Below are 16,552 nucleotides of genomic sequence, written 5' to 3' on the forward strand. Positions count from 1 at the left end.
CCTGGCAAATTCCAGGAATCCTCTCAACAGCAAACACATTGAAAATGGAGTTTTCTAAAGGATTCACCCAAAATGATAAAGCCAGGCCTGTTTTATGCTCTCCTGCTCGAGTTATAAACACCTTTTCACAATGTCCTTTCTTGGCAGGAAGAGCCAAAGCTGGGTTGGAAAGGATGAGTTTGGAGAGGAATAAAAAAGGGGGAAAAAACCCACAAAGTTTTATTTCTCTCATGGTTTTCATTGAGTGGAAATTACTGAAAAGCACCTTCCTTGTCCCTGCTGCTGTTAAATTAAAGCTCCAGTGTGAGTTTATCAGGGAATGAAATCTCAGAGCTTCCTGTAGGCTTTAAGCAGGTAACTCCTTTTTTTGTTTGTTTTTTTTTTTTCCCTTTAAGAGTCATTGAGGACAAGGTGGAATTGGGGGCAGAAAGGAGAATTTAACTGAGCAATTTGTTGCTTTAGCTGGTGGCTGGCACCTCTCACAGGGCTCCCACATCCTGGCAAGGGAAGGATTTATTGCTTTGCGAGGTCTCCCGGTGTAAAATGACAATGTCAAAGCCAGTTAAGGATCTGCTTCGTTCTGAGAGATTTCCCTGCAATAATCCCGAGTATTAAACTCCTGGAGACACTGCAGGAATTACCAGGGGGACCATTCAGGAGCAAACGGCTGCTCCTTCAACATCATCATTAGCCAGGCTTGGCTCCTGCAGAAAAATTCCTCGTGGTGATCCTGGATAATCTCTTTTATTGCTGTCTTTTGGGTTGTTTTTTTATTTAGTGTAAATCAGCCCTTTTGAGGGGAAGGAGGGAGCCCTGAGCACCCTGGGCTGGGGGAAGGTGTCCCTGCCCGTGGCAGGGGTGGGGCTGGAGAATCCCTGAGCTCCCTCCAACCAAACCACGCCGGGATTGTGTGGAAAAATTGGATTTTTGTGAGGACAGGATTGAGGAGGAGGAGGAAGGAGCTGAGATGGGTGAAGGCTTCGTGCCTGGTGCTCCCTGGAGTTCAGAGATGAGCTGGAAGTGTTGCTGCACTTTGGTGACATCAGTAAATTGTGAGGAGCTTCTGAAAACGCTCATCTTTAATCCTCTCCAGTCTCTGCTCACTGGGTAAATGTGGGACCTGGGGAATAAAATGAAATCCAAAACCACTCCCTCCAAAAAACCAAACCAACAAAACCAAAAACAACCTGTCAAAAAGCCCAAAAAAAACCGCACCAAAAACCAACCAAAAAACCAAAACCAAACCAAAAAAACCCACAAAAACCAAACCAAACAAACCCTAAAAAACCCCCAACCAAACCACGCTGGGATTGTGTGGAAAAACTGGATTTTTGTAAGGACAGGATTGAGGAGGAGGAGGAAGGAGCTGGATAGGTGACTGCTGGTCCTTGGAGTTGGGAAGGGTCAGGGATGAGCTGGAAGTGCTGCTGCATTTTGGTGACATCAGGAAATTTGGTGACATCAGGAAATTGTGAGGAGCTTCTGAAAATGCTCGTCTTTAATCCTCTCCAGTGTCTGCTCACTGGGTAAATGTGGGACCTGGGGAAAAAACCAAAATCCAAAATCCCCTCCCTCCAAAAAACCAAACCAACCATACCAAACCAAAATCAAGCAAACAAATAAATAAAAAAAAGCTCCCCAAAAACCCAACAAAAAAACCAACCAAAAAACCAACACCAAACCAAAAAACCCACAAAACCCAACCCAAACAAACCCTAAAAAAAAAAACAAAAAAGAAAAAACACCAAACACCAAAATGGGGACAGAATTATTTTCCACACAGGAAACACAAATGAATCAGCGTGTGGGGATGAGTTTTGCAGAGCCAGGTGTGACCCCAGGTGTGTCCGGACCGTGCTGAGGTCCCATCTCGGGGCTTGGGGCCATCCCAGCCATGTCACCTCGGCCACGTCCCCTCAGGAATTGGGTGCTGAGCTCTGTGAGTGAGCACAGACCCTGCTGGGGCACATCCACAGCTCCCAGGGCGTCTCACAGGGAATTTCTGGGCACTTTGCCCAGCTCCTGCTCCATCCCTGCCCAATCCCAGCACCTCTCTCGGAGGAGATCAGGAATTAATAAGGTAAACACGGTCCCTGTGTGAGACAATCCTTATCTGTAGCTTTTTCCTTCTCCCTTCTGCTCCTTTTGAATCTGTTCCAATGTTTGCCTTAACGCTGGATTTGCTGCCTTTTGTAGCTCCCTCTCTGAGCTTTCCCAATATTTGATCTCCCTCTCTCTTTGTCTGGAGTTACAACATCCACTACACGGATATTTCAGCCTGGGACAATTTTCATTTATTTGGGTGACCTTGGAGAGGAGTTGAATGATTTCTTTTGATTTCTTTGCCTCCCACAGGCCCTGCAGCCACCTCGGGGGGTTTGATTTATTAATGGTTTATACTGGAGGGAAGGTGCAGCAGGGATTCCTGTGCCAGGATTGTGTGTGTGCAATTCCACGGGCACGTCCCTGCTCTGCCCATCCTGTGTCATCGTGCTCCTGCCACTGACACCTTCACTGCTGCTGAATTCCCATTGATTCTCCAGTTAAATGAGGCCTTTTTGTGAGGGGCCGTGGTGGAAAAGTTGAATCCTGGCTCTGGAAATCTCAGCTGGGGGGGAAAACATCTTCTCCCAGGTGCTAGGGACTGAGCAGAGAGGGTGGGAACAACTTTTTGGCTCAGTGGAAAGGGTTGTGCTTGTTTTTTCTGAATGAAAATTTGAGAATTGTGCAGGAGTTTGGAGCATGTCCTGGAGCCCTCCTCATCCATCTCTCTTCCACAAAGGAAAAATTCAGGCCAACCTTCTTCCTTTACATCCCTATTCAAAAACTTAACCCAAAGGAAAGAGCCCATCCTGATTTCACAGACCTCCAACTATCACATTTCCTTGTTTGCTGATGGGATCTGCACAATTTTCCAGCACCTGTGGCTCGTGGCTGTGAATAACCCTGAGTTTGGTTATTCCCAGCGAGGCAAAACAAATTCTGGGGGAGGAAATTGCCAGGGAGATGAAAGCCAAGGCTGAGGGAGGCAGATTTGGGTACTACAGTGATGTTGTTTTACACCACAGTGACACAGACTCTGAGATTCAGGAGGCTGAAAATGACTCCTTTATTTCTGGGCTGTGTCTCCCTTTTATCCCATTTCACACAGACCAATTGGATTGGTGACACAAAGACAAACCTCTTCACTCCCATTGGGCAGAGCAGAGGGACAGCAAGGAGAAGTCCCTCCTGGGGAAAGGAATGAATAACAAAGTTACAGTTACAAAAACATTTCTCCTGTTTACAGAAAATTCCCTGGGAAAAGAATTTCAGAAAACCAAAACACCTCAGGCACAGAACCAGGGCTACATCTGAGAACCCCTTTACAACATTATTTTCCTTTTCCCCTCTTTCCTAAACCTGTTTTTCCTTCTGGAGCGGAGCGATGATGGTGCAGGTGTGGCCGTGTCGCTTTTTGCTCCCGGAATGCCACATGAATTCCTGCCAGGAGCAGAGGGACAGGCTCATAGCCCTGGTTTGTGCCTGAGGTGTTTTTCCTTTCTGAAATTCTTTTCCCAGAGAATTTTCTGTAAACAAAATACATGTTTTTGTAGTTGTAACTTTGTTATTCATTCCTTTCCCCAGGAGGGACTTCATGATGTCCCTCTGCTCTGACCAATGGGAGTGAAGAGGTTTGTCTTTGTTTTCACCAATCCAATTGGTCTGTGTAAAATAAATATATATATATATCAGAGTAAATGTATATAAATGAAATATATATAAAAGAGTAAATGCACATATATACATATATATACACACACATATATACACACATATATACACATAACATATACAAATATATACATATATACATGTATATACATATACATATATATACATACATATATATGATATATGTATGTACGAATGTATGTATGATATATATATAGATATGTATATCTACATATAAAAATATATAAATATATAATATAAGATTATATTATATATATAATATAATAAATGTATATAAATGTAGATATGAATATGAATATAATGAATGTATATGTATATGTATATGTATATGTATATGTATATGTATATGTATATAAATATAAATATAAATATAAATATAAATATAAATATAAATATAAATATAAATACAAATGAATGTATATAAAAGTGACACATCCCAAAAATAATTTAAAAAATAATTTTCAGCCTTTTGAAGTGAGAGTCTTGTGTCGTTGTGATGTAAACCAGCATCACAGGCTGGGAGCAGGGCAGGGGAACCAGGAGAGGACAGGACAGATCTGACCCCTGCTGTGCCTGCTGTGACCCTGCTGGAGCTGCCACCGAGCAGGGGGTCACTGCCACCACAGTTTGTCACTTCTGAGCCTCTCTCGTTGTGACTGTGACATCCTGGCTCAGCCCGGTGCCTCCTGCGTGTCTGGGAGCTCAGCTGAGGTGACCTGATTGTGCCTCCAGTGCCCAAAGGGAGCGACTTCTGTGCCCGGTGAGCTGGAAACCCGCCAGGATGCGGCTCCAGAATTTCCCTCGCAGCTTCTTGGGCTCCCTCTGCAGCTTTTAGCGGGCTGGAACATCCCCCTGTCCTCGGTTTGTCAATAAAACTCCAGGTTTAATGGAATTTAAGTGCATTGTTAGGGTGACAAAGCCAGCAGTGAGGCTGCCCCGCACAGAGAGCTGCTTGTTATTTATCTGCTTATTTATCCTTATCAGCACATCTCCCTCTGCCTGCCCGGGGAAAACAATCTCTGTGGCTCTGATATCAGAGGCTTCAGAGGAAATTCTAATAAAGCTGTAGCAGGTTTGGGTATTGGGGGATTTGCAAGGCAGCATCAGAGAGCCTCAGCCGTGCGTTGTGCTGTGCTGAATTAAGGGGTGGTTTGCTGTGAATGGAATGAGTTTAATCCTGTTTGTCACCTCGTCGTGCTGTGACTGGAACCAAGGCTGCTTTCAGGGTGGGAAACGCTTTGGTTCAGCCACTTGACTTTGTTTTCAATCGAGGTAATTGCATTCATTATTAGATGGTTTTTATTGGGAGGAGCCTTTCCTGTCCCCATATAAAGGTCTCCCTGTGGCTGCAGCACTGGCACATGAGAAGGAAAAGTGTCACCCTGATTTTTCAGCCTTCTGATGTTTTTACATTCTTGTACTGGAGTTCTCACTATTGTAACATAAACAAAGTAGATTGTTTTCACATTCCTCTCTGTGACAGACTTCTAGCTTTGACCAGTGGGATCAAAGGGGTGTTAACCTTGTCCTCCAGTCGCTGGTCAAAGTCCAAACCCTATTTAAACCCTGAATCCAAAAATAAAGTTCTTATTTTTCTCACTCTCATGCTGAGGGGTGAGTTTGGCTCTTTTCATGTCCTCTTGTGACAGAGGAGGAAAAACCTGTTTTCCTTCCCAGGATAACTGAGGTTGGAAAATCCCTCCAAGGTCACCCAGTCCAACCTGTCACCAATCCTTGTGTCCCCAGCCCAGATTGTCACACCCAGGCCTTCCCTGGACCCCTCCAGGGATGGGAGCTCCAAACCTCCCTGACCTTGGATTGTACCATTAATTCTGAGCATCTCATTTCAGCTTGTCTGTTCTCTCAAACAAAAGATACTTAAAGAAAATATACTTGTCGCTTTGATTTTTCAGCCTTCTGATGTTTACATTTTATACTGGAGTTTTCTCATGCATTGTGACATAAACAAAGAGTGATGTTTTGTAGATCAGGAATTCCTTCTTGTGGGAAGGACAAATTGATGGATTTCTGGCTTGACCAGTGGGGTCAGAGAGGTGTCAACATCATCCCTCAATTGCTGGTCAAAGTCCAAACCCTATTTAAACCCAAGACCCAAAATAAACTTCTTTCTTTCTCATCTCACAACCTGAAGATGTGAGTGTGACCTTTGTGTGTCCATCTGGCGATGCTCAGGCACCTCTAGACCTCATTTCTTGCTTGCAGGAGACATCTCCTCACACAGAGCTCCTCCTGGGCTCCTGCCTGCACCCAGCTTTGTTCTGCACTCAGGTTGGACATCAGGAAGTTTGGAAATTCCAGGAGGAATTTCCTCATGGGAAGGGTGGTCAGGCCTTGCAATTCCCGTTCTTTTTTGGGAAATGAGGAGTGCAGTGCTCCTCCAGAAAAAAAAAAAAAAAAAAAAAAAAAAAAAAAAAAAAAAAAAAGCTTGTTTAAATCTGTCCTTGGGGTTAAGATGAGTCTTAAAAACATTCCAGTGGGGAATTCCAGCTTGAAAACATTCCAGTGAAGGAGGGGACTGGAAGGGGCACATCCTTCCAAGGGAAATCCCTGATTGGTCCAAAAAGTTCATTTTTTTTTGTTTACAGGTTTTTTTTTTTACAGAATCCCCTGCAATCAGAGCATTTCCACATCCCAACCTGCTGCTCCCTGAGGTGTGGGGCGATGTGGGATCTCTCCCTGCACTTCCCGAGGCACTTGCAGCCTCTGGAGCAGAGTTAAGATGCAGGAGTGCTCCTCCCATCCCTGCAGCAATAAAGGAGGAACAATAACTGGATCTAATTATTCATTTTCCTTGTAAAAGTCCATCCATTGTGAGGGAGATGTCTCTGGCGACCGAGAAATGAGGTCTAGAGGTGCTTAAGTATATTTTGTTTAAGAGAGCAGACAAGCTCAAATAAGATGTTCAGAATTAATGGTACAGCTCTCCTGATAATTTGAGGAGAGGTTTGGATGAAAAGTTAAAAATACAGGTGAAGTGAATAATAATACACAGGGAGATAAAGAGCTGCTGAGAGGTGTCCCTGAGTTGCAGTGAGAGGGAAATGAATCAGAATTGGCAGGATATCAGTGGAGTAAAGGCTGGGAGGGAAAAGGAGGCTCTGGCTGAGCTGGGGATGGAGCTCAGAGTGAAATTTGGGCTGGGCTCGGTTCTGTGCCCTCAACAATTCACAAATTCCAGATCGTGGATTGTGGAATTCCGGAATGGTTTGGGTTGGGAAGGACCTGAAATCCCATCCACGGGCAGGGACACATTCCCTTATCCCAGCTGCTCCAGCCCTGTCCAGCCTGTCCTGGGACACTCCAGGGATGATCCAGGTGTTCTTCTCCTTGGATTTCATGTTGACTGCCAGCCTTGACTGCTCCATCCCTGGAAATGCTCCTGGTTCTCCCTTTGGCTCCTCCACTCCTGGAAATGCTCCTGGATCTCCCTGTGACTTCTCCATCCCTGGAAATGCTCCTGGGATCTCCCTTTGGCTCCTCCACTCCTGGAAATGCTCCTGGATCTCCCTGTGACTTCTCCATCCCTGGAAATGCTCCTGGATTTCCCTTTGGCTCCTCCATCCATGGAAATGCTGCTGGATCTTCCTTTGACTCCTCCACTCCTGGAAATGCTCCTGGATCTCCCTGTGACTTCTCCATCCCTGGAAATGCTCCTGGGATCTCCCTTTGGCTCCTCCATCCATGGAAATGCTGCTGGATCTTCCTTTGACTCCTCCACTCCTGGAAATGCTGCTGGATCTCCCTGTGACTTCTCCATCCATGGAAATGCTCCTGTATCTCCCTTTGGCTCCTCCATCCCTGGAAATGCTCCTGGATCTCCTCTTGACTCATCCATCCATGGGAATGCTGCTGAGATCTCCCTTTGACTCCTCCATCCCTGGAAATGCTCCTGGGATCTTCCCTTGACTCCTCCATCCATGGGATCTCCCTTTGGCTCTTCCATCCATGGAAATCCTGCTGGAATCTCCCCTCCTCCTCCTCCCAGCCACTCCAGTGGGTCTCCCTTTGGGTTAAGCACATCCAGGGTAGGAAAAGGTGGATCTGAGCTCCAGGAGGATGAGATTTCAGGGAGATTCACACGGAATTTGTGCTGGAGGCTCCAGGAGGAGCCAGCACCCAGCCTGGCTGGTGTTTGGGGTTATCAGCAGAGATCCAAGGGGGAGTCAAATCAGAGATGAAATGAACAGAGAGGGTAAATTAAATCAACAAAAGCAGTGCAAGGGAAAAAAAAAAAGAAAATAAAAAAAGATAAAACCTCCCCAGCGATGTCCTTTGCTTTTATTTGAAGCTGGTATTTGCACCCTCATTCTGGGCAGGGCACCAGGGCACCTTCAAATTCCTGTTTAAATCCATCATCTCCACGTCTTTCACTTGAAATGACAGAATTTCAGATGGAATTTAGTTATGCCCTCTGAACTCCTGCACTGGGTTTGCAGCAGCCACGTCAGGAATTCTCCTCCACGCCAGGAATTCTCCTCCACGCCAGGAATTCTCTTCCACACCAGGAATTCTCCTCCACACCAGGAATTCTCCTCCACACCAGGAATTCTCCTCCACACCAGGAATTCTCACTGTCTTTGGGTCCATTTAAAGAAGAGCTGATGGCCAAATTAATGACAATCAAATTTCAGGGTGCTGAAAATCCCCGTGCAAACATCTCCTCCTGTGCTTCTGCCTCACTTTGTGACACTTCATTGATTTTTTTTTTTTTCTCCCCCCCTTCCTTTTCTTCCTCTCCTCGTGGAAACAAATTGAAGCAGGAATTGGGATTGTAAATAGATAATGGGACGTGAATGCAGAGTAATCAGTGCCAGCCATGTACAGCCATACTAATTGTGCCAGGGGAGGGATGGGATAAATATTTCATGCCTGGATTCGGTGGGATGTGAGAGAGCAAGGAAAGAAATTTAAAAAAAAGAGTTGAGAGGGCTTCACTTTGGTGCTTTTTTCTCAAAAAGAGGAGTTTTGATGGCATTAACCCCTCCCTGTTATGAGTAAAGGAATTGTGTTTGATGTGGAGGCTCAAGGGAAAAACATCCCAGGGTGAAAACGCTGCTGGAAAAGGATTTGGGATAAAATCAATGAAGTTTTTTTCCTCAGGCTGAACAGGCTTCAGGTGGGGCAGGGTGGTGACAGCAAAGGAAAACACAAACTAAAATCAAAGACCTTTCCTGCTGGGAAATTTGGGATGTTTCCCTGCTTTTCTGATTCTCCTCCCAGCTGAGCATCCTCGCCATTCCCTCTGGGATCCATCCCCAGCCGCCAGGACATTTGCATGGGAGGCCCTGCAGCTGGAATTAAACATCTCCTTCTCAATTAACCATTAATGCTGCCTAATGATCATTTATTCGAAGCCTGTGGGAAGCTCCTGGTGAAAAGCTGCAGGTGGAGAACAGAGTTTTCCATGAAATGCTGAACTCCAGCCCTGCTGGTTCTTACCCAGAACATTTTAACCCCCTTTTCCCAGCCTGGGGCTGGGTGGTGCCTTTTAGGGGCTGGAAAACCTCACCCTGCAATTCTCCAGATGGATTTTGGGTGATAAAGAGGAGAGAAAAGAGAGTTTTTGGGGAACAGAGTGGTGTGGGAGAGTCTGACAGGGTGTGCCTGGGAACCAGGAGCTGATGGGGATTTCTTGGCTGATCTCAAGCTGTGAAATGTCTTGAGCAAGTGACTTGGAGCTGAGAAAAAAATCCACGCAGGAAAGTCAGGGAAAGGTTTTCCTTCTCCCTAAATCTCCTGTGGGTGCAGAGCACCGGGGCTGGGATGGGATTTTTTCGTCCTTTTTCCTGGTTTTGCCTTCAGGAATTTCTCCTGCTGTTGCAGAGGCAGCAGGAGGTGCCATCCGTTATTATTTTCCATTTCCCAAGTGTTCATTCTCTGGTGGAATTTTAACAGTTCAAGTATTTGGGGACTTTGGAAGTTCATGGTGTGATGGGTCTGGGAAGTCAGTTCTGGGAGAAAAGGAGGCTCAGGAGAGGTTGGATTTGATGGTCCTGCAGGTCTTCTCCAACCTTTGTGATTCCAGGAGTCTGTGGAGGGGGAATTTTCTGTGCCAGTGGGTTCCCAGTCCTCAGGCTGCTCAATCCACCCTTTGTGGATGTGCTGATCAAAACCAGGGATGGCGGAGAGGAGAAGTGGAGCCTCATTCAGGCAGCTTTGGGTCATGGTTGTCTGTTTTTTAATCTCAGGTGATTGAATTGCAGCTGTGAAAGGGAAATTTGGCTCTGCACGGCTAAAGGTTATTGATGAGGAGTTTGCTGCTGCAGAATGACCCATGAAATGGCCCTTGAGAGGGGGTGAGAGTTGAGGGTTAAGTTTAAGGGATTTGTCATAAAAACCAGCCAGGGGAACTCCCTCATGGGTTTGAGGCATCCCATGTCCAATCTCAGCCCCAAGGATGGGTTTGGGGCATCCCGTGTCCAATCTCAGCCCCAAGGATGGGTTTGAGGCATCCCATGTCCAATCTCAGCCCCAAGGATGGGTTTGGGGCATCCCATGTCCAATCTCAGCCCCAAATCTCTTTGTTTGTTTGGGCTGTTTGAGAAAGTTCCCAATTCAATCAGTTCAGCTGCCCAAGGATGGCAAAAAGCCTCAGAGGATCCATTTCTGCCCCACCTCATCCTCCTCAGAGAGCTGGGGGACCGGGATGGGCACAATCCATGGAGAAACGATTGGGAACAACCTTCCAGCCCAAGTTTTCAGACATCTCAGAGCCCTGCAGGATCCAGGCACGGGATAACCCAGAGTTTGGATTGTACTGTAGGTGGCAGAGATGCTTTAGTTATGCACTAATCACCCTGGCAGCTCATTAACGAGCCGGGAGCACAGGGCAGCTCCTCTGTCCTTAATTAATTCAGCCAATTCTCCCACTTGGAGGGGCCAAGGTCACCTCTGGAGGGGCTCTGGGTGACTGAAGGACTCTTCAGAGCTCCAGGGGCTGCCAGATCTGCAGCTAAAAAAAAATGTTTAATAATCAAATCTGAGTTACCCTCTGGATGGAACAGGTTCCCAGGATCTTTTTGGCCTTCATTAAAACAGCAGGAGGTGTTGGAATCCCAAAAAAATGGGTGTTGGAATGGTAAAAATGGGTGTTGGGATTCCAAAAATGGGTGTTGGGTGCCAATAAAAGGTGTCGGAATGCCAACAATGGATGTTCAAATTCCAGTAATTTTTAAATAGTGATAATTGGAGATTTAAATAATGAACTTTCATTAACAGGAACAGGGTTGCCTGAGAGCTTTGTTGTCCTCACCGTGGTGAATGTCACCATTGTGGGCCTCAGGCCAAGTGTGGAGATTTGGGAGAAATGTTGTTCCAGTTTAAAACTTGGGATAAATCTCAGCCAAGAATTGTGAGCTGGAGTTAAATGAAGTGAACAATAGAATATTTTAAAAGGAAATAAAATTATAAATAGATAAAAGGACTCTGGAGCTGCCCACCTCAATTGCTGGCTGGAATCTTCCTCAGGTGGGATTGGTCATAAATAAAATAAGAAATAAAAAGTTTCCTGCCATCCTTTCCCTTCCTGAGCTAAAATAAACAGAGGTTTTTGTAGTGGGGTTAAGCAAACGTGAAGAGAGGAGCTGAATGAGCCTGGGAATGTTTCTTTGGAAAAAGGAATGGAATGGGGCTCTCAGATGGGAATCCCAGCAGGAACGTGGGGCTGGGAACAGCCCTGGGATGGGCAGGGTGCTCTCCTTGGGTGTGTGGTGCCCACAGAGGAGCCCCCACATTCCTGGGGGAGGAGGAGAGGCGGGTTTGGGGTGTCACTCCCACCTCCTGACGTGGCTCTTTGGTCTCTTGCAGGTTCACTGGGATGAATTTACCTGCCCCTGTGATCAGCAGCAAAAACTGGCTGCGGCTCCACTTCACCTCCGATGGCAACCACCGGCAGAAGGGATTCAGTGCCCAGTACCAAGGTAAAGAGAGAAGGAAAGAAATAAATGTCCTTGCCCAGCCTCACCCATCCCAGCTTTGCCAGGAATCCCCTGCTGCTGTTCTGGTGCCTTGGGAAGGCTGAGCTGGGACAGAGACTGGGCAGAGCTGAGAATAAAGTAGAGATTTATTATAAGAATATATATGTTATAAGAATATATAATATTCTTATATATTTATAAGAATAACGTAGATATTTATTAAAAGGCCTTTAAGGATCCACCTTGGGCAGGACAAGAGCCTGGGCAGGGCTGCACCCAAGGTAGAACCAAAATGGGCACAAAATGGACCCAAAATGGTCACAAAATGGACAAAAGGTCACCAGGTCTCACACTTTTATAAGTTTTGGTCCATTTGCACATTGGGGTTTAATTGTCCAATTCCAGCTCCAGGTTATGAAGTCTCATCCTTCTTGTTCCTCCCTTCAGCCACCCTTGTTTGTGCTTTTGGGCCTGAACACTTGTCCCAGTTGTCCTTGGTGTGCAGCAGGAAAAGGGTTTGTTTTGTGTCCCTGCTGTGTGCAGAGCTGAGTGACACTGACTGTGAGCTCAGAGCTGCCCCCCTGGGCACCACAGACACCTGAAATACATGAGAGATAAAACTTAAGGCACCAGTTCCAGCTGAAATCCCCCAAGTGTGGGTTTAACAGAAAATCCCAGACTGGGTTTGGGTTGGGAGGGACATTAAAACCCCTCCAGTGCCAAGGGCAGGAACACCTTCCCTGTGCCAGGTGCTCCAAGTCCTGTCCAGCCTGGCCTTGGGATCCAGGGGCAGCCACAGCTCCTCTGGGAATTCCATCCCAGCCTCTCCCCACCCTGACAAGGGAGAATTCAGGATCAAGATAAAAAGCTTTCAGGATTGGGATGTTGAGGTGCTGTTGGAGATCCTTTGGCAGTGAAGATGCTGCTCCGAGGCTGTGGCAGCTCCTGGAGGGAGCAGAATGGATGGAGTGGATTCCTTGGAAGTGTTCCCACCATTCCCTGGGACGTCTTTGAAGGAGGTTGGGGTGCAGATCCTCTGTGGGCAGGATCCAGGAGAGGGGGAGTGAGGCAGGGAAGGAGCAGGAATGGCTCTGAGTCCCCTCCCAAGGCTGGGCTCCGGGGAGCTCAGCAGATTTCCTCTCAAGAAGCCTTGGAGAGGAGTCAAGGGAAAGGGAGAGGATTTTCCTTGGATAAATCCACAAAGCTGCCCTGTTTGGATGTTCCCAGCTTGTTCTTAGCAGCGCCGTCAGCCCTCAACACACCAACCACATCATTATTTAACTTCCCCGCTTGCCTTGAACCCGTAAACGCCTTTAAACTGCGAGGAAAACAAAACCCTTTTTGTTGTTGCCGTGCAGCACAAACACTTGGAAAAAAGCAGCTTCCCTTTGGATTCCCTGGCTGTCAGCATCGCTGCTTTTCTCCAGAGCACCTGTCTGAGTCAGCCTTTCTCCCTGCACTGCACAGTCAGGATGGATGTTCTAATTCCCCCTGATTAGATAAATGTCAGGGGGGCTCTCGTCTGGCGAGCGGCGCCGGCAGTGGGAATGAACTGGGGATTGAGTGGTGAGAAATGAACTGAACTCCTCGTTCCTGAGCTGGGATCCAGGCAGGACCTCAGCCCAGCTGCCAGAGGGGACCTGCCCTCCTTTTTTCCTGCTGTTTTTTTTTTTTGTGGAGTTTGGCAGCTTTTTTTTTCTGCCTTCCAATGCTCAAAAAAAAGCAGCAGAACAAGCAGGGGAGCAATGAAAGCTCCCAGGCATGAAGGGAAGGTGTCTGCAGGCACCAGGATCTGTAGGACGAGGAGATGCTGATACTTTAAAAACCTCCCTGTAACCCTTTCCACAACCTGGGCCGGGCCATAAATATTTCACTGGAGATAAATCCCTACAAAACAGGCCGTGTAATTCCGCGGGAAGCGCAGCAGCCGAAATGCATTTTTCATCAGGAGAGCTGCAGCAGGATGGGCCGGGAGCAGGGAAGGGGAGGCTTTGGGGTGGCTCTAATTCGCTCTCTGTTTTCCAAAGACGTGTCTGTACATCATTTATGAACCCTCTGCGTCCCCCGGGACGGGGTCTGGCTTTGCTGATAATCTATAAGAAAACAATTTCCCTTGCAGCTTGTTTAAATTGATCCCGAGTTTTGCAGAACACCTTCGCTGGCTGTTCTCTCCCCGCTCTCCCTAATCCGTGCCCTCATTTGGAAATCACTTTAGGAATGTAAAAGCAAGGTTAGATGCAATCAGGCTGTGGAGAGGGTTGGTTGTTTTTTTTTTTTGTTTGTTTTGGTTTTTTTTTTTTTTTTTTTTTTTTTTGCTGTTGTTGAATACAGCAAATTCGTTTCATTCCCTTCCTGGGAGAGTTAAATATTTTTCCCTTTCATTAAAATAAATCTTGATTTTTGCAAATGCTTTTCTCCCATTCCCCGTGTAAGGAAATCAAAGGGACTGGGAGAAATCCGTGCATAGGAATTTTATTTTTTTTAAATTTCCTCCCCATCTTGTCTCCTCAAAAAAGGTGGAAGAAAATAACATAGAGAAGTGTTTTAATCAGCACCTCGAGTGTCCCCTCCATCAGAGAGGCTGGAGATGCAGGGCTGGAATTGGAGAGATGGGAACGTTGCTGCTGCCCCTCTCTGCACATATTTTATGGCAGGACTTGGCTCCCCTAATTGCTCTGGAGCTGATTGTTACCAACACGTAATTGCAGCTTTTATCGATCTCCCCGCCCCGGCCGCGTCCCTTCCCTGCGGGAGAGGAAGATCAATGGGCTGAGCTCCAGCAGGCACAGGACAGATCCCAGCAGAGCCTCCCTCAGGGCCGGGCTGGGAGCTCTCTGCTGCACATGGGACACATCCATGGCTTGGGGAGGGTGTGATGGGTTGGGTCTGCAGGGAGCTGAAATCCCATCGGGTTCCATCCCTTCCTGGGCAGTGACCTCCCAGAGTGCTCCCAGCCCTTCCATGATCTGTCCAGGGTTGGGCTGCAGCTTGGGCAGATCTTCCCACTCCTCATCCTGGATCTTCCCCTCCACATCTTGGATCTTCTGCTCTTTTTTGTGGGTCTTCCACTCTTCATCCTTATCTCCCACTCTTCTTCTCTCCCTCGTCTTGGATCTTCCATTCCTCATCTTGGATCTTCACTTTGTCAACTTGGATCTTCCCTTCTTCATCGTGAATCTCCCATTCCTCTTCTCACTCCTCATCTTGGATCTTCACACTCCTCATCCTGGATGTTCCCACTCCTCATCCTGGATCTTCCACTCTCTATCCTGGATTTTCCCTTCCTCATCCTGGATCTTCTGCTCTTTATCATGGATCATCCACTCTTTATCCTTATCTCTCACTCTTCTTCTCCCCCTCGTCTTGGATCTTCACTTTGTCATCTTGGATCTTCTACTCTTTATCGTGGATCTTCCCTTCTTCGCCCTGAATCCTGCAATCCTCTTCCCCTCCTCATCCTGGATCTTCCCTTCTTTGCCCTGAATCTCCCATTCCTCTTCCCCTTTTCATCCTGGATCTTCCCCTCTTCACCCTGGATCTTTGACTCCTCATCTTGGATCTTCCCTCTTTCATCTTGGTTCTTCCACTCTTCATCCTCCTCTTCCATTCCTCATCTTGAATCTCCCATTCCTCATCTTGGATCTTCTCCTTTTCATCTTGGATCTTCCCCTTCTCATCCTGGATCTTCTGCTCTTTATTGTGGATCTTCCACTCTTCATCCTTATCTCCCACTCCTCTTCTCCCCTTTGTCTTGGATCTTCCATTCCTCATTTTGGACCTTCACTTTGTCATCTTGGATCTTCTACTTTTTATCATGGATATTCCCCTCTTCATCCTGAATCTCCCATTCCTCTTCCCCTCCTCATCTTGGATCTTCCCCTCTCTATCCTGGATTTTCCCTTCCTCATCCTGGATCTTCTACTCTTTATCATGGATCGTCCACTCTTCATCCTTATCTCCCACTCCTCTTCCCCTCCTCATTTTTGATCTTCCCCTTTTCATCTTGGATCTTCTTTTCCGTGGATCTTCCACTCTCCATCCTGAACCTTCTGCTCCTCATCTTGGATTTCCCCTTCCTCATCCTGGATCTTCTACTCTTTATTGTGGAGTGTCCACTCTTCATCCTTGTCTCCCACTCCTCTTCCCCTCCTCATCCTGGATCTTCCCCTCCTCATCCTGGATCTTCCCTTCTTCATCCTGGATCTCCCCTCCTCATCCTGTTTCACACCCTTGGGTTCCAAAGGGATTTTCAGCTCCTGCCATGGGACCTGTGGCATCTGCTGGCCAATTCTGGGCAACTCTGGTGCTTGTTCAGTCTCTGATTCCCAAAGATCCATTGCTCATGCTGCCAAAAGAAGGATTTTTTTCCCAAGAGTTGAGTTTGGAACCTCCAAGAGCAAGAACCCCCAGTGGGCCTCCTGCTGTATCCCAGGTGCTGCTGAATCATCCCAGCAGGAGGGAGAGCTCCAGGCAGGATCTGGATTTCTCAGCAATTCCCCCAACAATGAGAGCAGAGCTTCATGGAACAATTTTTCTTTTTCCCCCCTTCGTTGTTGTTGCTGAAACACTGTTTTCCAAATTAAAAATAAATAAATGTCTGCTTAAATTCTCATTTAGAGCAACACGAAGCGGTTTAAAAGGAACAGCCCGGCCTGCCTGGCGTGCTGGCAGAGCTTTGTAATGTCATCTCTCAAATCTGACAGGATGCTGAGTATTCCATTAGATCTGTTGGATGTGTGTGAGCAGCAAAAACCCTCCAGAAAACAGGAGTTTCTGTTCATCCAATTATCCTGACACAGTCCTTTGTAGTGCTGCTCCACGTTCCAATTTACAAACAAAGTGGATTTTCAAATACGGGATTTTTGAGGGCAGGGAGTGTG

At 46.9% G+C, this 16,552-nt stretch overlaps 1 protein-coding gene across 1 annotated transcript in view; it reads left to right on the forward strand.

Annotated features, from left to right (window-relative positions):
- CSMD2 (CUB and Sushi multiple domains 2) overlaps window positions 1-16,552 on the forward strand; it is a gene marked incomplete at both ends in the record, with an annotated part of 295,395 nt that overhangs the window by 121,626 nt on the left and 157,217 nt on the right. The window contains 1 exon segment of the mRNA XM_083879352.1: window positions 11,563-11,675. Coding sequence (XP_083735478.1) covers window positions 11,563-11,675 — 113 coding nt within the window.

The sequence above is a fragment of the Zosterops lateralis genome (genome assembly GCF_965231275.1).
Source record: "Zosterops lateralis genome assembly, chromosome: 28".
Classification (NCBI taxonomy): domain Eukaryota; kingdom Metazoa; phylum Chordata; class Aves; order Passeriformes; family Zosteropidae; genus Zosterops; species Zosterops lateralis.